The 22,641-nt window shown below is 38.5% G+C and overlaps 1 protein-coding gene across 2 annotated transcripts in view; it reads left to right on the forward strand.

Annotated features, from left to right (window-relative positions):
- Nucleotides 1-22,641, forward strand: part of PROS1 (protein S) — a 112,111-nt gene that overhangs the window by 20,408 nt on the left and 69,062 nt on the right. The window contains exon 2 of one of the 2 annotated variants that reach the window (XM_027835847.1): nt 545-646. The exons of the other annotated variant lie outside the window; for it this stretch is intronic. Coding sequence (XP_027691648.1) covers nt 545-646 — 102 coding nt within the window. The remainder of the gene's footprint in view (nt 1-544; nt 647-22,641) is intronic. 2 annotated transcript variants of the gene reach the window in all.

Consider the following 22,641-nt stretch of genomic DNA (forward strand, 5'->3'; position numbering starts at 1 on the left):
ACTTCTACACCTGCCAAATTCAGCAACCACCAAGCATAGCTAGATCTCCTAAAAGGGCTCTATCATTAGAAAGACCAAGGGACATATGTTACAGATTCTCAGACTTCCCTTAAAACTGGAATGAACCTCATTCCCAAAGGAAAATCAGTACTTAATAGACCTATTCCAGTAAGTCTATTGTAGACTACTACCTAATACATGTACTCCCAGATCTTTGATGCTTCTAAGATTGACTTGTAGGAACATATTCTATCTTTGTTATGACAATTGGACAACAGATCACAGAGTACTATTCAAAACTCAGGACATTATCACTTGGCGTTTCTCATGGACCCAGGTCAATAAGTTTGTTAGGCACTATGTGAGATCCTTTAAAGTATGCACTAGAACCTAGTGGGAAAATAGCAGGGATGCATACCTTTTACTTCTATCCTAACGGATGACTAGATAATCAGTCCATTTTTTCAAGTAGAGAAAGTATGGACTCCATGGAGAAATAGCTGAAATTACCAGCTTCCCCATGTACTTATCTTATTTTCCATAGCTATTTTCCCTGATAACATACCTGGATCCCAACCTAGATCCACTTCACTGGTGCCACTCTTCCATGATGGAGGGAAGGAATCCATCAGTAAGGCAATTTTAGGTTTGTATTATTTTATACATTTGAAGGTATTTCTCTATTTCTTTTGTGTTCTAAAGTTTTGTTACTATATAATTGTGCATAATATGTTCTGATTATTTTTTAATTTCTTTTTCTTATGATTTTCTTTAGCAAATTTGTTATTTTATTGATTTGATTTTCTGTTCTCTTTTTTAAAATCAGATTAGCTAAGAATTGGTTAATCAGTTTTATTAGAACCAGCTTTTAGTTTTATTTATCATTACGGTGGTTAGCCTTATGTTATAATGCCCATTGTTGGATATTCCTTCCTCTGCATGATATATCATTGTTGGTCCTTTATTTGATAAATTCTGTGTCTGGTTACAGGGGCTTTATGGGAGCCAACAAAAGATCTACACAGAGAAACCTTTGGGAATATACACACCTTAAACTCTTAAATATCTCTTTCAGACGGTCAGCATCTGAGATGACACAAAATAAACAGAAAAGAACACTAGACTTCCACAGCAGAAATACTTCAAGCACTCTACAACCTTATCTGACCTTTTAATCCCATACTTATAGCCAAACTATATTGTGAGCTTCACACAAGATGCGTTGACTTGACAATTCGACATCATTGCTGCCCTAAGTGTAGACCTTACTTAAATACTTTTTCTTCTCCAACTCAGGTCTTCCTCTAGAGTTATCTCTGGTGCCTATCTCCAGATGTTTTCCTTTGCCTCACACACTCATTGTTAACATCTGACATTATGGAAGCATTAGGTCATCTAAGACATTTTGTAAACTGGGTGAAAGGAAATAATGTGGGAGCCTGTCCATAACCCACCTTGGAATCAGATGAAGCATTTTTGGCATTTTGGGGGTCAAAATTGTAGAGTTCGTGGAAACACCCTAAGAAGAGGTTTGATAGTGTCAGAACTACCTCAAAGCATAGCTGCACATGATAAACAAGAAGGGAAGAAAAGATATGCTAAATAGATATTACTACTGCGCTGATATCATCAATTAGATCACAGTCTTAGAAACTGTAGCTGTTGTAATTCTTTCAGATTTTTTGCATCTTATAGTAAGTGCTGGAAACACTAGTCACATGACACTTGGTTGTGAGGCTTCTCTGAGCCTCATTTTTCTTTTTTTGATCATGGCTTTCAGATAGTCCAATAATTTTTAAATTCTCTCTCCTGGATCTATTTTCCAGGTCAGTTGTTTTTCCAGTGAGATATTTCACATTGTTTTCTAATTTTTCATTCTTTTGGATTTGTTTTACAGTGTCTTGATTTCTCATAAAGTCACTAGCTTCCAATTGCTCTATTCTAATTTTTAAGGAAGTATTTTCTTCAGTAAGCGTTGGGACTTTTCCATTTGGCCAATTTTGCTTTTTAGGGCATTCTTCTTCTCATTGGCTTTTTGGACCTCTTTTGCCATTTGGGTTAGGCTATTTTTTAAGGTGTTATTTTCTTCAGTATTTTTTTGGGTCTCCTTTAGCAAGCTGTTGACTTGTTTTTCATGATTTTCTTGCATCACTCTCAGTTTTTCCTCTCCTTCTCTTACTTGCTTCTCAAAATCCCTTTTGAGCTCTTCCAAGGCCTGGGACTGATTCACATTTTTCTTGGAGGCTTTGGATGTAGGAGCTTTGACTTTGTTGTCTTCTTCTGGTTGTATGTTTTGGTCTTCTTTGTCACCAAAGTAAGATAATATAGTCTGACTCTTTTTGCGCTGCTTACTCATGATCCCAACCAATTACTTGAGTTTTGAACTCTTTGTTAAGGTAAAAGTCTGCTTCCAATGTGAAGAGTGTACTGTCCCAAGCTTCGGGGGTTTGTACAGCTGTTTTCAGAGGTACTTCTAGGGACCTGTAAATTTTCAGTTCTTCCAAGGTGTTATGATAAGGGGCAAGGTGTTTTCTCTCCACCACCACAACAAGCTCTACCGTACCAGCGTTCCTCCTCACCCCAGGACCGCCCCTCACAACTGTGACCCAGATCCAAGCATGGGCAAACAAGAGATTCCTGCCTCAGAACTGGCAAAGACAACCCTGCAATCCCCCTGTGATCAGCCACTCGATTCCCCCTCAGTCTGTGGGCCGGAAGCTCAGGAAACAGCGGCGGCCCCAGAAGCAGCGCTTGAGACTCGCGGCTGAGACCTAGCTCCTCTCTCACCGCAGTCACAGACTTTTCCCACTGACCTTCTAAGTTGTATTTGGCATTCAGGGGTTGAGAAGTCTGGAAACCGCCACAGCCGCCCGCGATTCAGTCCTCTGAGGCCTGCTCCAGGGTCGCTGCAGCCTGCTAGCCCACGCCAAACTGCGTTCCTTTTCCCACCCGGGCGTCATATACCTTTCTAATCAACTATCCAGGATGTCTTGGGCTGGAAATTGTTTCACTCTGTCTTTTTGTGGTTCTGCTGCTTTAGAATTTGTTTAGAGCCATTTTTTTAGGTATTTGGAGGGCTTTGGGAGAGAGCTCAAGACAGTCACTGCTTTCCCTCCACCATCTTGGCTCTGCCTGAGCCTCATTTTTCTAATTTATAAAATAGGGACACATGCGTCATCCATGCGCCAGAGTTATTTGAAGAAAATGTTTTGTAATACTAAAGATCTGTATAACTAAAGTTGAGGACTTGCCTCTGAGTATTTTCATCTCTTTTCTGTTTATTTTTCTACGATACAGCCTGACTTATTTACATTCATACTGCCTTATTGCTTTCCTTGACTTCCCTGGATTCCATCAAGTACTAGCTAAAAATCCCATCTTCTTTGAGAACCCTTCCCCTAAATTCTAGTGCCTTCCCTCTTTTGATTATCTCCAGTAACTTGTTTGCTTGTTTATATGCAGCTGGTTTGTGTCATTTTCTCCCTTAGGCTGAGAGCTCCATAAGAGCAAAGACTATCTGTCTTTCTTTGTATCCTCAGGGTTTAGCAGTTTAGCACAGTGTCTAGAACATAATGCTTTTTGACCAACTGTTAATTAACTCATTGTATTCTTTAAACAATTATTTTAGTAACTGCAATATGCAACATATTGTGCTCATCCTATCGTGGATACAAAGTGGATACAAAGATGAATAAGATATAGTCCCTATACACAGGTTTATAATTTAGTTGGGGAAATAAGGTACATCAACTAATAAATATTAGTAGAGCAATATAAGTACATAAGGAGGTAAACAAAGATGTAAGTTCATAGGACAGAAAAATCACTTCCGAGTAGGGTGGTACTATTAGGAAAATTTCAAGTAAGAGGTGGGACTTGAGTTTATATAAGGTAGTCTTATTATTAACTGGGCAGCTAGGTAGTCTAGAGGATAGAGCAATTGACCTGGAGTCAGGAGGACCTGAGTTCAAATCCAGCCTCAGACATTGACTAGTTTTGTGATCTTAAACAAGTCACTTAACCATTTGCCTCAGTTTTCTTGTCTGTAAAATGAGCTGGAGAAGGAAATGACAAAACAGTGTCTTTGCCAATAAAACCCCAAATGGGGTCACAAAGAGTCAAACAACTGAAGATGACTGAACCAAGAAAAAAAAAAGTCATATAATTGGACCACTCTGGATGAAAGAAAAACATCTTGGTTGCTCAATTTTGGTGGAAATATAATTAAATAAGTTGAATGTTCATGATTCCCTCTGCCTTGAATACGCTGTCCGTCCAGTTGTTACTTATTCTTCAAGGTCTAGTTCAAATGCTGCACTCTGTCTGAACTCTTCTTTCTCTTCTCCATCCCAAGCTAGAATTTCCCAAGCTGACAAAGGTATTATGTGATACAGCCAGGATTTCAACCCAAGACCTCTGACCCCCAAATCTAATGATTCTTTCAAATGTGAATTAGCATAATGCTTTGTATCTTTCTTAATACTTTCACATTAGACCTTCTATTTGTTAAAGTTTCTGACTTTCTACAATCAGGGTTACTACAAGACTACTAGCTGATACTCACATTTCCTTGGTTGGTGGGGGAGTGGCTCATTAAGGGTATTATTAGGGATAGAACATCTGTTAACCCTGTCTGTGCTTCACTCTCCCAGCCCCTCCACTGGGTGCATATGTACTGCTTTCTAAGAAACATGCACATAGCAGCTCATAGACACAAACACTACAACTCTCCTGATGACAGTTAGAAAAGGAATGTAATGAAAAGAATATATTAAAGGTCACACAAAGGTACACCCGGGGCTCCAGGTCTGAGGTGCCCAACCTTATCCTTTCATCCTGCCTTGATCAATCTTCAAAACATTCTACAACCCAGAGGCTATCATGACCAATTTCCTGAAGCATACACCACTGGTCTTCTTTGATGCTGGAATCTTTACGGTAGCAATGTTTGGTAGCCCACAACATAGTAGGAACTTCTTGGGGGAGTTTTCCATACTTGGTGATTAATCCATCTATATGGTCTTTGCTGTTTCCTTATCCTGCTGTACTTTTCTATCCTCACTATTGTAGGTCAGAGGTCTTGGGCTGAAATCCTGGCACTATCACTTAATACCTTTGTCACCTTGGGAAAATCACTTGGCCTAAAGGACTGTTTTCTTGGTAAAATAGGAGAATTGAATAGATGTCCTCAGAGGTCACTTCCAGCTTTAGAACTATGATCCCATGATCTGTCTTAAAAGATGCAACTATCTTTTAGTTATAGGATCAGCAATCTAATGGTGTAGTGAATACCATGCCAGACTTGAAATCAAGATGTCAGTCAGTCAACAAGCATTAATCAGGTACTTATTCTGTGTACCAGGTACTATGCTAAGTGTTAACTAGGTACAGGCATACCTTGTTTTATTGTGCTTCACTTTACTGTATGTTGCAGATATTTCTTTTTTTGTTTTTTACAAATTGAAAGTTTGTGGCAGTCCTGCATCAAGCAAGTCAGTCAATGCCATTCTTTCCAATAGTATGTGCTTACATCATGTCGCCATGTCACATTTTGGTAATTCTTGCAATATTTCAAATTTTTTCATTATTATTTTATCTATTATGGTGACCTATGATCAGTGATCATTGATGTTATTATCGTTATTGTTTTGGGGTGCTGTGAACTGCACTTATATAAGAGGTGAACTTAAACGAAAAATGTTGTATGTGTTCTCACAGCTCCACTGATCAGCCATTCCCTAATTCTCTCCCTCTCCTTGGGTCTCACTATTCCTGCAAAAATATTGAAAGTAGGCCAATTAATCACCCTTCAATGGCCTCTAAGTGTTCAAGTGAAAGGAAGAGTCAGGAAATGTGGCAAACTTAATTGTTGTCTTATTTTAAGAAATTCACACAGCCACCCCAACCTTCAGCAACCACCACCCTGATCAGTCAGCAGCCATCAACATCAAGCAAGACCCTCCACCAGCGAAACCACTCACTGAAGGCTCAGATGATGGTTAGCATTTTTTAGTAACAAAGTATTTTTAAATTAAGGTATATACATTATTTTTTTAGACATAATATTATTGCACACTTAATAGACTACAATATAGTATAAACATAACTTTTATATACATTGGGAAACTAAAACATTCATGTGACTCACTTTATCAAACTATTTGCTTTATTGTATTGTTCTGGAACCAAACCCACAGTATCTCTGAGGTGTTGCCTGTACTGTGCTAAGGATTGATGGTATCTTCTCTCATAGTCTAATGAAGAAGATAACATGCAAACAATTATGTATAAGCAAGCTATATAGAAGATAAATTGAATAATCAATAGAGAGAAGGCACTAGAATTAAGAGGGATTGGAGAAAAGGAAAGCTTTATTAAAAGGAATTCAGGGAAGCCAGGAGATAGATGGGAGGAAGGTGAATGTTCCATACATGAGGGAGAAGCCAATGAAAATTCCCAGAGTTGAGAGACTGGAATGAGAGATGTTAAAGGGAGTGAGGGGGAAATATAACGTATAAGAGCACTGGAGAGGTATGGGGGGGACCATTATGAAGGACTTTGAATGCCAACAGAAGATTTTAGATTTGATCCTGGAGGTGATAGAGAGTCACTGGAGTTTATTGGGGGGGGGGGTGACATGGTCAGATCTGTGCTTTGGGAAAATCACTTTGGTGGCTGACTGGAGTGGGAAGTCACTTGTGGCAGGCAGATCAACTAACAGCTTATTTCAATAGTCAAGGTGTGATAAGGGCTTGCACCAAGATGGTATCAGTATTAGAGGAGAGAAGGGAGCATATTCAAGAGAAGTTTTAAGGGTAAAATTGATGGGCCTTCATTACAGATTAGATATGGGAGGATAAAAGATAGTGAGGAGATGAGAGTGACAACCTAGGTTGTGAGTCTAGGACACTGGGAGGATGGTCATGCCCAGTCAAACAATCAATCAATATTTATTAAGCTCCTACTAAGTGCCAGGCAATGTGCCAAAAAGAGGAAAAAGAATGCTCATCCTCAAGGACCTTACAATCTAACATATATGTATATATGTGTATATATATATGCATATGTATATGTATATATTGTGTGACGGTCTAACCATGTCATACACACACACACACACACACATACACACACACACACACACACGAAGGATAAATAAATAGGAGATAATTAACAGAGAAAGCATTGGAATTTAAAGGAGTTCAGAAAGGCTTCCTGGAAAAGATAAGTTTTTAGTCAGGACTTAAAGGAACCCAGGAAAGTTAGTAGGTAGAGTTGAGGAAGGAAAACATTCCAGGCTTAGATAGCCAAAGAAAATGCCTGGAGCACACAGCCAGGAGGCTAGTGTCACTGGATGTAAGAGTATGGAGAGTAAGGTGTAAGAAAACTGGAAAGGTAGGAGGGAGCTTGGTTATGAAGGGCTTTGAATGCCAAACAGAGCATTTTGATTTTGATCCTAGAGGCCATTGGAGTTTATTGAGTGAGAGGGTGTGTGTGTCTGTGTGTGTGTGTCTGTGTGTATGACATGGTTGGACCTTCACTTCAGGAAAATCACTATAGGGGCTAAATGGAGGATGGATTGGAGTGGAGAGAGAGAGAGACTTGAGACAGGCAGACCCATTAGCAGACTATTGCAATAATCCAGGCATGAGGTGATGAGGACCTGGATTGTGTAGTATTGGCAGTGTCAGAGGAAAGAAAAGAATGCATATGAGAGATGCTATAAAAGTGAAATCAACAGGCCTTGTCAACAGACTGGATATGGGGGACTGGGAAAATGGTGGTGCCCAGTCGATCAATCATTCAATCAATCAATCAATAAACATGTATTAAGCTTCTACCATGCTAAAAGAGGGTACAAAAAGAAGAGAGAGTCCTCATTCTCAAGGAATTTACAATCTAAGGGGGAAGACAACATGCAAGCAAATATATATATTATATATATACACATATATACATATATACATACATATATCATGTGTATTTGTATATATATATGTGTATATATATACACATACACACATATACATATATATTACAGGATACATAGGAAATAATTAACAGAGAGAAGGCACTGGAATTAAGAGGGGTCAGGAAAGGCTTCTTGGAAAAGATGAGTGTCTGAGGGAGAAATTGAATTCAAGTCTTTTAGGTGGTACAGTAGATAGAGTGCTGGGCCTGGGGTCAGTAAGAGTCATTTTCTGCCTTTTTTTTTTTTTTTTTTTGGTTAGGCAATTGGGGTTAAATGACTTGTCCAGGGTCACACAGCTAGTAAGTGTCAAGTGTTTGGTCTGAGACTGGATTTGAACTCAGGTCCTCCTGACTCCAGGGCTGGTGCTCTATCCACTAAGCCACCTAGCTGCCCCCAAGACTCATTTTCTTTAATTCAAGTCTGGTCTCAGAGACTAGCTGTGTGACTGAGAAAGTCACTTAACCCTGTTTCCTCATCTGTAAAATGAGCTGGAGAAGGATAAGGCAAGCCACTTCCATATCTTTGCCAAGAAAACCCCAAATGGGGTCACAGAGAATCGGGCATGACTGAAAAATGACTGAACAACAAGAAGATAGAGATGATAATTAAATCCCCAGAAGCTGGAGTGATTAACAAGTGAAATAGTATAGAGAGAGCAGAGAAAAGGGCCCAAGATAGAGCTGTGGGACACCCAGAGTTAATAGGCATCTTGTCAAGGCTCCATAAACGTGAATAGAGAGGAAGTTGCCAAACATTTTCACTTCAGAGTTTTGACTATCCTAAGGAAAAGATTTCCTACGAATTACAAGGGCTCATTTCTCATATAGAATTATAATGTAACAATAACCATCTCCTTTGCCTAGGGTGATTGAGGCTCTTGGTCTCTCTCTCTACTAAAGTACCTCTTTCAATTCAAGAACTACATATGCTCAGACTGGGCTCAGTTCTGGGGGATCCTGGACCCTAAAAAACAGTGGTCAGAGCCCTCCTCACCATTTTCTTTTTCTTTTTCTTTTTTTTAACATTCCTTCTTTGGAATTCTAGGAAAAAACATCACTTATAGCTTAGGTTTGGCCCACTTACTGGATACAAGTCAGATGTAGAACAGTTTTTGATTTCCTCTACAAAAAGAAATGATTAACAAACACAATCACTCATTGACAAAAACTTGGAGACTTAAAACAGTCAAGACAAAGGTAGTTTTCAGGCTTGCTGAATTGACATTTCACAACACCTTGCCTCTGTACTGTCTAAACAATTCCTTCCAAGTCCATGTTTTCTGGCAAACCAGACCAAAGACTAGAGCTCTTCCTCTGTAGGTGCATAAAATTCTTCCTGCTGACAATCCCATCTACTTTAAGTGCCAAGAATCTCTGGACATGTGTAACTCACATGGTTGCCCTAAAAGCTACAAGTGTCCATTTCAGGAAAGAAACAGAAGAGGCAGCTGAAAATCCAGGCTTAGACTCACCTAAGCAAGACATGTGCTTTAGGTGCCATATGATTGCAGCTCACAGGGTGAGAGAATGGCATCAGACCCCTCCCCTACTCCTCCAGGGAGAGGCTCAAATAATCCCCAATCATTTGGCAGTTGGGAGAGTCCCTTTTTAAGGTTCACTGAGTCATTGACTCTGTTCAGTGGTTAATAAGGGGATTGCTTTAATGCTGAATAATGTTTACCTTTGGATGAAGTGGGGGCCCTGAAGGCTCATTGGTCCTGAATTGACAAAGGCTGGTGTGAAGGAAATAGGGGAGGATGGCAGAGCAAGTGACAAATCCCTGGTCCTGCTGGTCAAAGATCAGGTTGTCCACTAGAGAAAAAAAATCTACTAATTTATTCAATCCTTAAATCTAAATTCCTATTTGGGTATGCGAAGGAAATAAAAGAGCAGTTCTCATCTCACTCTTCAAAGATAAATAATACTCTGGGTTATTCAGGGGCTAATAATTCTGATGGAATTAGCTTGCCCCTTTGCTTTTCTTCCTTCCTCTGCCAAAGCTTTTGGACCTTAAGCTATTAATTCAACCAGAAGATAATGAGAAGCCAGGAGAGGAAGAGAAAATCAGCTATGTTTGTTTTTTGCTTACCTGGTAAAAGGATCATCTAGGGAGAAGATACTAGATACTGGATACTAGGCTTTTGAAATAGCTGTGAATTCCAATATTTTTCTTACTCTTCCAATCATCAGATGACACAGATAATCTAAAGTGAATTTTATTTTGAGGACCTGCTTAATAATGATGGGGTATGGGCCCAAGCTGAGACCTTTGCCCCAAGAATTTGGGTCCCATTTGTCGATGGGCCGTAGAAAAACCCCACTTTGGACTCTCTTTGAGCTCGCACTTGATCAAGAAAGTCTCTAGCATTCTCTGGAGGCTACAATCCTGTCAACAGGCCTTTCCTTATCACCTAAGCCCAATCTCCCAATTCTTTGTTACCCTAAACCTAGCCCAACCCTCCAAATGGCCCCGGCTGCTTCCCATCCTTGATCCTATCTGGACCCCATTCTCAACCACCCAGTCACTCTCATCAAGATCCTCTCTAGACCCCTCCTCTAGTCACCCCAAATTACTTGGCCACTACTAGATCCTGCCCACAGTCTTTCTATATATAAAGTCCATCTGGCCTCCATTAAGGTGCTCAGATTCTTTAAGAGTCTAGCCAAGTGCTCAGATTCTTAAAATCTGGCCCGCTTGCATTAGCAATACAAATGCTTAGATTTCTTAAGAGCCTGGCCAATATGGCAGATTCTTAAAATCTCACCCACCCCCAATCAGTGTACTAATAAACCTTGTCTTTGGCTGAAAGAAGTCTTGGGTTGAATTCATTCAGGCAGGACCGCTTTCACTGTTTCAGGGTTCCAGAACTTCTAAACCTTTAAAACCTCAACAATAGTAGTTTCAACTTTCCTTCAGTATTTTCCCTCAATGAATACCCAAGGTTTCCACTAAAGTTGAGTAACTTTATTAGTGTTGGAAATAACCTCTGGTGCCCTAATAGGCACAGTAAGTTAAACAGACTCTGGATGAGTGAAGCAGTGAAATCTTTATTTAAAATGCTTCCTGAAGGAAGTGTCATTATGTCCCATAATGAAGTGGAAGACATATAGCACCCCAAAGACCACGAGAACACCAATGTCACTTTTTCAGTACTCTGTGAAACCTCGTTCACTCTGCAATGTGAAAGGCATCCTCAAGTCTTTTCCCCTTTATCTCGAACCAGTATATTCCCCTGTCCTTGAATTTCTAACCGTGCCCTCGTGCCCTGTAAAATATAAAGAATTCCCTTGTCTCCCTCATCCTATATCATAAAATCCTTTCTTGACCTGTCTCTAATCTTTAACCCCCATAAAACTTCTAAAACTAACTTGAAAGCAATCATCCTCCTCATCCTGTTCCCATAAAACTGTTCCTGTCCCTCTTTAAGTTCCTAAAGTTCCTAGTCCTCTTTCCATGGCTAATCTGCTGCTTTTGTGTCAATAAAGCTCCCAATGGTTACAGAGGAGGGCTAAGTGAATTCTTTCACATCTAAACCCGCTCTCCCAACTCTAAACCTCAACAATAACAACCGTTATTATTATTTTTTCATTAAAGAACAGTAAACTTCTGAATTTATAATAGCTAATGATAAATGATAAACATTTAAAAATACTTTTGCTTTAAATCCAATATTCTTGGCCCTTTAAAAGGAAATATTCTCCACAAATTCATATATTCCCTTAAAAAGACATATGGTGATAATTCCTGCTCTAAATAATTTTCTCCCTTTTTCTTTTCTCCTTAAGGGAGCAGAAAAATCCTCATTCCCTTTTAGAGGCTTGCCAGATAAGACCCGTCCTCCTTAGAATCTCAGGCTTCAGCAGTTTGGATCAATGTTAACCAGCCCCAGGCAGAAAGCCTCTAGAGTTCCAATAATTAATTGAACTGCCCAGCACAACATTTTAAGATTTTATGTAACAATCTCCAATCACAATAACCAATATCTTTACCACAGCTGAAATTTATGGAAGGCCAGATTTAATAAAGCCCTTCTACAGGTTTATCCTGGGAGGTGGATGGCTTTTTATAACTTCATTGGTTTTTAAATCAAGCTACAAAATTTTCATTTTCTGTTTTACCCAAAACAGAATCAAACTTCCTCACATTTTTAAAACCTCTTGAAGCTGGCAAAGTCACCCAGAACAAACATCCAACGGTGAAGTACTCAGACCACATGGGCTCACCTTAGAACACCCTACCCCACCCAACTCTCAAACTACGTATATAATTTTTTCTTTTTCTTTCTCTCTACCCATCATATTTTTGCTCAAAATCTCGACTCCTCTTTCCTACTCTTTCAAACACGTTACCCTGACTACCTCCAATTTCCTTTACTTTCCAAATTAAAAAAAAAAAAAGTTATACTCACCGGGGCTGCTTTCCTTTGCCCTGTTGTGAGATCTGAAGGGGGATAAGAATTGCAAACCCAGAGAACTGCATTCCCTCTCACTCTGTTTACAAACAGCTTTTATAATGTTACTATGCATTTTAAACAAATCACTGAAATCCTAAAGTGATCACATTAAAAGACAGAAAAACCTTTATTTTTGCAGTTTTAAACACATTGCCTAGATATCAGATATATTGGCAGGAGGGGTACAAGGACTAATTTAAACTCTTAGCTTGGGGATCTGATTAAACTTGAATTCAAATTCTCAGTGTTTCTTCCTCTCTCAGCCCTCCCTATCTTGAGCAATATGTTCTACATTCTTATCAATAGACGCTTCTTGCTGCTCTGATTTCACTTTCTATTAACTTCTGGGAGAGTCCCTGCTTTTTGATTCTGGTCTTAATCTCCTGCTGAAAGCCTAAGATGGGAGTTCTTCCCCAATGTTCTTTTTCTAATTACAGACCTTAGAAATTCCTTAGAAGTTTTTCTGGCAAACATAAAACATTTACAGACACACAGACAGCTTTGACAAGACAAGGTGCACACAATTCTAATTTTAACCTTGACAAACCTTAACAAAAGAACCACATTGTATTCCAGGTAGACTTCGTGTCTTCCCAATATTTTATCATCCTCCCTGATGGGCTTTTCAGAGGAATCTCCGGAGGACTCAAACCTCCCTTCTCAGGTACCTTTTTCTTCACTTCCCATTCTGGGAACTCTAACCCCTGGGACTGGGGGACTGGAACCCCAACCCTGACGGACTGCTGTTTGTGGGGACTCTAACCCCTCTTAGACCCGTACAGGGTCGCTAACAAAGTGGTACTTAAATCTAATTTTTCTCACCTTGCCCTGAGCACAGACTCAAGTAGCAGCTGCCATTTTACTTCCTTTTTTTCTTTTTTTTCTTTTTTAAATCACTGGTTCACTCATCCTTTTGGTCGAACTCTTGGGCGTCTGAAGCCGGAAGAGGAGAGGCCACTGCTTGGATAATGAAGCTGCCAAATTCGGCAGGGACGCCCATTTTGTTCTCCAGTCGTGGTCTGGACCCCAATCTGATGACATCATCACGAAACGAGTCCCCATACTGTTGGAAATAACCTCTGGTACCCAAATAGGCACATTAAGTTAGACAGACTCAGGATGAGTGAAGCAGTGAAACCTTTACTACCCTTTTCAAAGGAAGCGGGTGTGGAACTCAAGATGAGCACACACACCCTACAGAAGCAAAAACAACCCTTATATCCCTATTACAAGCCACTAGTCCCTCTTTTCATAGGTAGAAATCAGCACAGTTTACAGACTTCCCCAAAAGCCCACCGCATGTTCCCCTAGGTAAGTTTCAAGCATGGGCACTCGAAGTAAAGCTTAATCTTTGTCCTCCTTCCAGCTTCTGTAATCAAACAACCAGTTTCACCCAATTTTTGCTGGTTTCTAACCCACAGCCACTTTCTTCTCAATTTCTTTATATGGAAATGTAATCGTTTCTTCTCACATTAGGAAGTGTCAACCTTTAATAGTTCATTCTAAGAAAGACAAACAAAATTAGGCTGCATGGACATATTTGTCTCTCAAGGCTGGAGATGGGTATGGGTCCATACATGGAAGTTCTTTAGAAATGAAATCAAAGAAGGGATAGTTGAGGAGAACTTTATATCCTCAGAGTAACATGCCCACCCCCATTTCCCCCAGCCTCAGAACAGTGGTATCCTTCCTTAGCCAAAATTATAGTTCTATAAAACAAATAGTACAGCCCCAGGATGTCTGATTTTCTACCCACCATAAACTAGGGTGTTGTAAAATAAGAGGTGTCAAGATAGTGCCTCTAATAAAGGAGAGCCATAAAACAATAAGATAAGGAAATGTCTTGTCCAAGGTCCCTGGCAGAAGAATGTTCCCAGTCAGCAAAATCGAGTAGGAGAGCTTAGGTTCGCTCAGAGAGCATGCAAAGCATTATAGTAGGTTAAGCTCAGAGTGGGCCAAAAATGTTTTAGGTTTTAGGCCTTTCTAGGGGGGGAGCCCTCAGGGCTTAATCTGTTTACAGAAGGAAGGAAACAAAAATACTTTTAGGTTTTGACTATGTTCCAAACAATGTACTGCTACATACTAGGGGAAAAAAAGTCTCTGCCCTCTAGGTGCTTACTTTCTAAAGGCGGAAGACTGCGAACAAAAAGGGAGCTGAAAAGTTGTTGAAATGGGGGTGGGGGTGGGGAATGAAGGTACCTTGCATTTCATAATGTTCTCTAATATTTTGAATATTGATATTCGATAATATTTTGAATACAATATATTACTATATTATAAAGATGTATGAAAAAATCTTTTGTACATTTTGCATGATGTTCACTGTAGCCATTATGAAGTACAAAGTGGAGTGGACCTTATCCTTCTCTACAGGACCCTGTTCTCCCTCACGTTATCTTATCCTCCCCCCACACGCAGAGCACCACTCAAGGCTCATCCAATTAGCATTAACTTCATGGTTTAAGGGACCTTCCCTGAGCACTCAAGCACACTAACTCCCAGGCACATGCACAATGACCCTCTCGGATTTGACAGAGAATAACTCAGAGTGACACATCAGGGCAAAAACACACCTCCTTGGAAACAGTTACCCACCTCCTCACCTCCACAGAAGCCCCATAAAAGGAAAATTACACCCCAGTAGGGTTCCTCAGAAATCCACTACCCTGGGTCCATATAAACCTAAATCCTAGGCCCTCTTACAACCAACTAGCTTCCTGACACTGCTTTGTTCCATTTGTTTTTGCTACAATAAAGCTTCACCCATTGAGAAACAAGTCCGGCCTCTGGGTAGTTCTTACCCTGGGAACCTGCTCTCCCACTGCAGAAGGTACATCAGGGCCTTTATGCCAGGAGTTAGAGTAGACTTATTTGATAGTGTACATAGGAAATGAGAATAGTGCCTTCACTGTACACAGTAATAATTTAATTCATTTTAGCAAACACTTAATAAGAACCTAGTAATTGTGCAAGTCATTGTTCTAGGTACTGGGGGTAAAAAAAAAATCTGTTCTCAAGAAGTTTGTATTCTACTGGAAGAAATACAGCATTTAAGTTAGTGCAAAATAATTTAAAGAGGCCACTAACAATTAAAGGGAACAGGAAACATTTCTTGTTAGAGGTGAAACTGAGTTAAGACTTGAAGGAAGCTAAAGATTAGCATATGATCATTGGAGACAACTCTTTCAAAAGTAAGGAAGTAAGATATGAGAATGCTACCTTCAGAAACAGAGGTAGAGCAGTTTGACTGGCAGACTGGGTGAAAAGGAGAAATATGGCATAAGTCTGGAAAGGTAGATTGGAGCCAGAATATAAAGACCTTTATATAATAAGCTACAGAATTTGTATAGAAACACCTAAAATTTTTGATCATAGGAGTGGCATTATTAGTTGATTGAGAGTAGAGAGAGACTAGAAGCAGGGAGAGCAATTATGAGGCTTTTCAGATAAGAGTTAATGAAGGCCTGAACTAAGGTGATGACTTTGTGGCTAGAGAACAAGGGGCTAGATAGCATGAACCTCCCAAAAATAAACCCCAGTTTTGAAACAGTCACCTCTAAGAAAGAGACAAACGAAATTGGGGTGCATTTATTCACAGTTTAATTTCTCTCAAGCAGGATTGACATGCATTACATTGGAGTTCAATCCAAAACTGCGCCTCCCTAAAGGGGTCAGTTCAGAACTAGCTCAAATTGGATTTTTGGGGTACAGCCTTATACGCTCTTCGAAGAACAGGTGTTCCCAAGGGATTCCAATCAACCCTGGGAGGTGGCCCATATTAAAATGGGAGACTTTCAGTAAATGCTGTTTTTGGGTCAAAGGGTATGCACATTTTTATAGCCTTTTGGACGTAGTTCCAAATTGCTCTTCAAAATGGTTGGATCAGTTCACAACTCCATCAACAATGTATTAATGTTCCAATTTTCCCACACCTTCTCCAGCATTTATCATTTTCCTTTTTAGTCATGTTAGCCAATCTGATAGGTGTGATGTGGTTCATCGGAGGTGTTTTGATTTGCATTTTTCTAATCAATAGTGATTTAGAGCATTTTTTCATATGACTATAGATAGCTTTAATTTCTTCATCTGAAAACTGCCTGTTCATATCCTTTGACCATTTATCAATTGGGGAATGATTTGTATTCTTATAAATTTGACTTAATTGTAACACTGGTTGTAAAAATGCTTTCCCCATTTTCTACTTCCCTCCTAATCACCGTTGCGTTGGCTTTGTTTGTGCAAAAAACTTTTCAATTTAATGTAATCAAAATTAGCCATTTTGCATTTCATAATGTTCTCTATCTCCTGTTTGGTCATAAATTCTTCTGTTCTCCATAAATCTGACAGGTAAACTTTTCCTTGCTCTCCCAGTTTGGTTTTAGTATCAGCCTTTACATCTAAATTGTGTATCCATTTTGACTTTATTTTGGTACATGGTGTAAGATTTTGGTCTATGCCTAGTTTCTGCCAAACTCTTTTCCAGTTTTCCCAGCAGTTTTTGTCAAATAGTGAGTTCTTATTCCAGAAGCTGGGGTCTTTGGGTTTAGCAAACAGTAGATTACTATAGTCATTGACTACTATGTCTTGTATACCTAACCTATTCCACTGGTCCACCACTCTGTTTCTTAGCCAATACCAAGTAGTTTGGATGATTACTCTTTACAATACAATTCAAGATCTGGTATGGCTAGACCACCTTCCCTTGCATTTCTTTTCATTAGTTCCCCTGATACTCTGGACCTTTTGTTCTGGCAGATGAATCTTGTTATTATTTTTTCTAGCTCTAGAAAATTTTTTTGGTAGTTTGATTGGTGTGGCACTGAATAAGGAAATTAACTTAGGTAGAATTGTTATTTTTATTATAACAATATATATTATAGCCTACCCATGAGCAACTGATGTTTTTCCAGTTATTTAGATCTGACGTTATTTGTGTGAAAAGTGTTTTGTAATTGTGTTCATATAGTTCCTGGGTTTGTTTTGGTAAGTAGACCTCTAAATATTTTATAATATCTATAGTAACTCTAAATGGAATTTCTCTTTCTACCTCTTGTTGTTGGGCTTTGTTGGTGAAATATAGAAATGCCAATGTAAAATTTATGTGGGTTTATTTTATAGCCTGCAACTTTTCTAAAGTTGTTTATTATTTTAAGTAGTTTTTTACCTGATTCGCTAGGATTATCTAAGTATGTCATCATATCCTCTGCAGAGAGCTTAGTTTCTTCTTTATCTATTCTAATACCTTCAATTTCTTTTTCTTCTCTTATTGCTAAAGTTAACATTTCCAATATCATATTGAACAACAGCAGTGATAATGGACATCCTTGTTTCACCCCTGATCTTATTGGAAATGCTTCTAGCTTATTCGCATTACATATGATGCTTGCTGAAGGTTTTAGGTAGATGCAACTTATCATTTTAGGGAAAGATCCATTTATTCCTATGCTCTCTTAGTGTTTTTAATAGGAGTGGGTGTTGTATTTTGTCAAAGGCTTTTTCTGCATCTATTGAGATGATCATGTGGTTTCTGTTAGTTTTGTTGTTGATATGATCATTTACACTAATAGTTTTCCTAATATTGAACCAGCCTTGCATTCCTGGTATAAATCCTACCTGGTCCTAGTGTGTTATTCAAAGTTGCTGTAATCTATTTGCTAATACTTTATTTAAAAATTTTGCATCTATATTCATTAGGGAAATTGGTCTATAATTATCTTCTCTGTTTTGAGTCTTCCCAGTTTAGGTATAAGCACCATATTTGTATCATAAAAAGAATTTGGTAAGATTCCTTCTTCCCCTGTTTTCCCAAATAGTCTATATAATATTGGAATTAATTGTTCTTTAAATGTTTGATAGTATCTGGCCCTGAAGATTTTTTCCTAGGGAGTTCATTAATGACTTATTCAGTTTCTTTTTCTGAGATGGGGTTGTTCAAGTATTTTACTTCCTCTTCTGTTAATCTGGGCAATTTCTATTTTTGTAAATATTCATCCATTTCACTAAGATTGTCAAATTTATTGGCATACAGTTGGGGAAAATATCTCCTAATTATTGTTTTGATTTCCTCTTCATTGATGGTGAATTCACCCTTTTCATTTTTGATGCTGGTAATTTTATTTGCTTCTTTCGGTTTTTAAAAATCAAATTAACCAAAGGTTTTCTAGTTTATTTTTTTTAATAAAACCAGATTTTTGTTTTATTTTGAGTTCAATAGTTTTCTTAATTTCAATTTTATTAATCTCTCCTTTGGTTTTCAGTATTTCTAATTTGGTATTTAATTGGGGACTTTTAATTTGTTCTTTTTCTAGCTTTTTTAGTTCCATCCCTAATTCATTGGTCTCTTCTTCCTCTATTTTATTCATGTAAGCATTTAGAGATATAAAACTTCCCCTTGGTATGTTGTCTCATTACTGTCATCCTCTTGGATTAAGTTGTTGATTGTTTCTAAGATTTATTGTTTGACCCACTCATTCTTTAAGATTAGATTATTTAGTTTCCAATTAATTTTTAATTTATCTTTCCATGGACCTCTAATACATGTAATTTTTATTGCATCATGATCTGAAAAGAAGGCATATAATATTTCTGCCTTTCTGTATTGGATTGTGAGGTTTTTATGCCCTAGTACATGGTCAATTTTTGTGTAGGTGCCATGTACCACTGAGAAAAAGGTATATTTCTTTCTGTCCCCATTCAGTTTTCTCTAGAGGTCGACCATATTTAACTTTTCTAAAATTCTATTCATCTCCTTAACTTCTTTCTTATTTATTTTGTGTTTAGATTTATCTAGTTCTGAGAGGGGAAGTTGATGTCCCCAACTAGTATAGTTTTGCTGTCTATTTCTTTCTGCATCTCCCTCAACTTCTCCTTTAAGAATTTGGATGCTGTACCACTTGGTGCATATATGTTCAGTAATGCTATTACTTCATTGTCTATGGTGCCTTTTAGCAGGATGTAATTTCCTTCTTTATCTCTTTTAATAAGATCTATTTTTACTTTTGCTTTGTCTGAGATCAGGATTGCTACCCTTGCTTTTTTCACTTCAGCTGAAGCATAATATATTTTATTCCAGCCTTTTACCTTTACTCTATGTGTATCCCTCTGCTTCAAATATGTTTCTTGTAAACAACATATTGTAGGATTATGGTTCTAGATCCACTTTGCTATCCATTTCCATTTTATGGGAGAGTTCATCCCATTCACATTCACAATTATGATTACTATCTGTGTCTTCCTCTCCATCCTATTTCTCTCTGTGTTTATGCTTTTCTCTCTCCTTTCTTCCTTTCCGTCCTCAGTAGAATTTTGCTTTCAACCCCTGCCTCCCTCAGTCCATCCTCCCGTCTGTTAGCCCCCCTCCCTTTTCTTCCACTTTACCCTTTCTGCTTCTTCTCTTCCTTTTATTCACCCCCACCTTTTTCTTTTCCCTTTCCCCTGATACTTCCTATAGGGTAAATTAGATTTCTTTACCTATCTGATTATGTTATTCCCTCTTTGAACGGAATCTAATGAGAGTAAGGTTCAAACGATGCTAATCATTCTCCCTTCATTCTCTCTAGTGAATTAGGTTTTTGTGAATTTTCATGTGATGTAATTTACCCTTGTCTGCCACTCTTTTTCTGTTCTCTCAGTACAATCCTATTTCCCCACTTAATTAGATTTTTCACCATCACATCAAAGTCAACTTATACCCATGCCCTCTGTCTAAGTATACCCTCTTTAAATGTCATAATAACTTTACAATTTTCAAGAGTTACAAGTGTCATCTTCCCTTGTAGGGATGTAAACAGTTTGCCCTTATTAATAACATGTTGTTGTTGTTGTTTGCCTTTCCTGTTTACCTTTTTATGCCTCTCTTGAGTCTTATATTTGAAGGTCAAATTTTCTGTTGAGCTCTGGTCTTTTCATCAGGAAAATTTGCAAGTCCCCTATTTCATTAAATGTCCATCTCCTCCCCTGAAAGATTATGCTCAGTTTCTCTGGGTAGTTGATTGTTGCTTGTAATCCAAGTTCCTTTGCCTTATGGAATATTGTATTCCATGCCCTCTGATCTTTTAATGTAGAATCTGCAAGGTCCTGTGTAATCCTGACTCTGGTTCCATGACATTTAAATTGTTTCTTTCTGGCTGCTTGCAGTATTTTCTCTTTGATCTGGCAATTTTGAAATTTGGCTATAATATTCCTTGGTATTTTTAATTTGGGATCTCTTTCAGGAGGTAATGGGTGGATTCTTTCGATGACTAATTTACTCTCTGGTTCTAGGACCTTGGGTCAGTTTTCTTTGATGATTTCCTGAAGAATATTATCCAGGCTCTTTTTTCATCATGGTTTTCAAGTAGACCAATAACTTTTAAATTGTCTCTCCTGGATCTATTTTCCAGGTTGTTTTACCAATGAGGTATTTTATGTTTTCTTCCATTTTTTCATTCTTTTGTTTCTGTTTGACTGATTCTTGCTCTCTCATAGCCATGAGGTTCCTCTTGCCCCATTCTAATTTTTAAGGAGTTGTTTCTTCTGTTAGATTTTGTACCTCCTTTTCCATTTGGCCCATTTTACTTTTTAAGGAGTTCTCTTCAGTGAGTTTTTGTGCCTGCTTTTCCATTTCCATTTAGCCAATTTTATTTTTTAAGGACTTGTTTTCTGCAGTTAATTTTTGTCCTTCGTTTTCTAAGCTATTGACTCTCTTTTGCATACCTCTCATTTCTTTTCCCAGTTTTTCTTCTACCTTTCTTATTTGACTTTTAAAATACTCCTTGAGCTCTTCCAAAAAGACTTTTTGGGCTTGGGGCTTCCCCTTTGAGGTTTCGGATGTTGTTATATTGACAATGTCATTCTCTTCTTAATTGGTGCCTTGATCTTCCCTTTGTCATAATAAGAATCTATGGTCATTGTCCATTTCTGCTTTTTGTGCATGGTGTTTGCCTGTTTCCTGACATTAAAAAAAAAAAAAAGAAAAAGTTGAGGTCTCCTGCTGGAGCAAAGGGAACACTTACTCAAGCTTCTTTTCCTGCTCACTCGGGCCTTGCTCGTGAATATTTGGCCCCTGCTCATCTGGGCTTCTGAAGAAGGACATTACTGGTTGGGTAATTCCTCTCAGAGGTGTCCTTAATGGTTCAGTGCCAACATGGCAGTAGTCTGCAGTGCCGTATTCCAGGGAATGATTTTGGTCCTTTGCTGTTTAATATTTTTATTGGTGTATTGGCAAAGACATAGATGGAATGCTCACCACATTTGCAGATGACACAGGTCTGGTACACCTTACTTTCTGTCATGTACTCTTTGATCCAGTGACACTGGCCTCCTTGCTGTTCTGCAAATAAGACACTTTATCTCTCGACTCCAGGCGTTTTCTCTAGCTGTCCCTCATACCTGGTATTCTCTCCCTCCTTGACTCTGTCTACTGACTTCCATGGCTTCCCTTCAGTCCCAACTAAAATCCCATCCTTTATAGGATGCCTTTCCAAACCCTTAATTCTAGTGCCTTCCCTCTGTTAATGATTTCCTATTGTCCTGTATATAGCTTATTTTTATGTATTTGCTTGCATGTTGTCTCCTCTATTAGAGCAAGTTCCTTGAGGACAGAGACTGTCTTTTGCCTCTTTCAAAAAATATCTTATTTTCATTTTATTATTTATTTATTTTTAACAGTTTTTTTTCTTTTTAAAATTTGAATTCCAAATTTTCTCCCTCACTTCCACCCCCTCTTCCACCAACAGAGAAGACAAGCAATACGATATCAAGCATACATTTGAAATCATCTTTTGGGATGCCCATCAATTGGGCAATGGCTGAATAAGTTGTGGTATATGAATGTAATGGAATACTGTTGTGCTGTAAGAAATGATGAGCAGGCAGACTTCAGAAAAACTTGGAAAGACTTACATGAACTGATGCAGAGTGAAATGAGCAGAACCAGGAGAACACTGTACACAGTAACAGCCACATTATGGGATAACTGACTTTGATAGACTTGGCTCTTCACAGCAACACAACAATCTAAGACAACTCCAAAAGATTCGTGATAGAAACTGCTATCCACACCCAGAGAAAGAAATATGGAGTCTGAATGTAGATGAAGCATACTATTTGCTCTCCTTTTCCTTTCTTGTTTTGTTTTATTGCTTCATTCTTGTGGCTCCTCCCATTAGTTCTAATTGTTCTTTACATCATGACTAATGGGAAAATATGCTTAACATGAATGTATATGTAGTGCCTA

This window comes from Vombatus ursinus, unplaced genomic scaffold (genome assembly GCF_900497805.2).
Source record: "Vombatus ursinus unplaced genomic scaffold, bare-nosed wombat genome assembly UNPS02004422.1, whole genome shotgun sequence".
NCBI lineage: Eukaryota > Metazoa > Chordata > Mammalia > Diprotodontia > Vombatidae > Vombatus > Vombatus ursinus.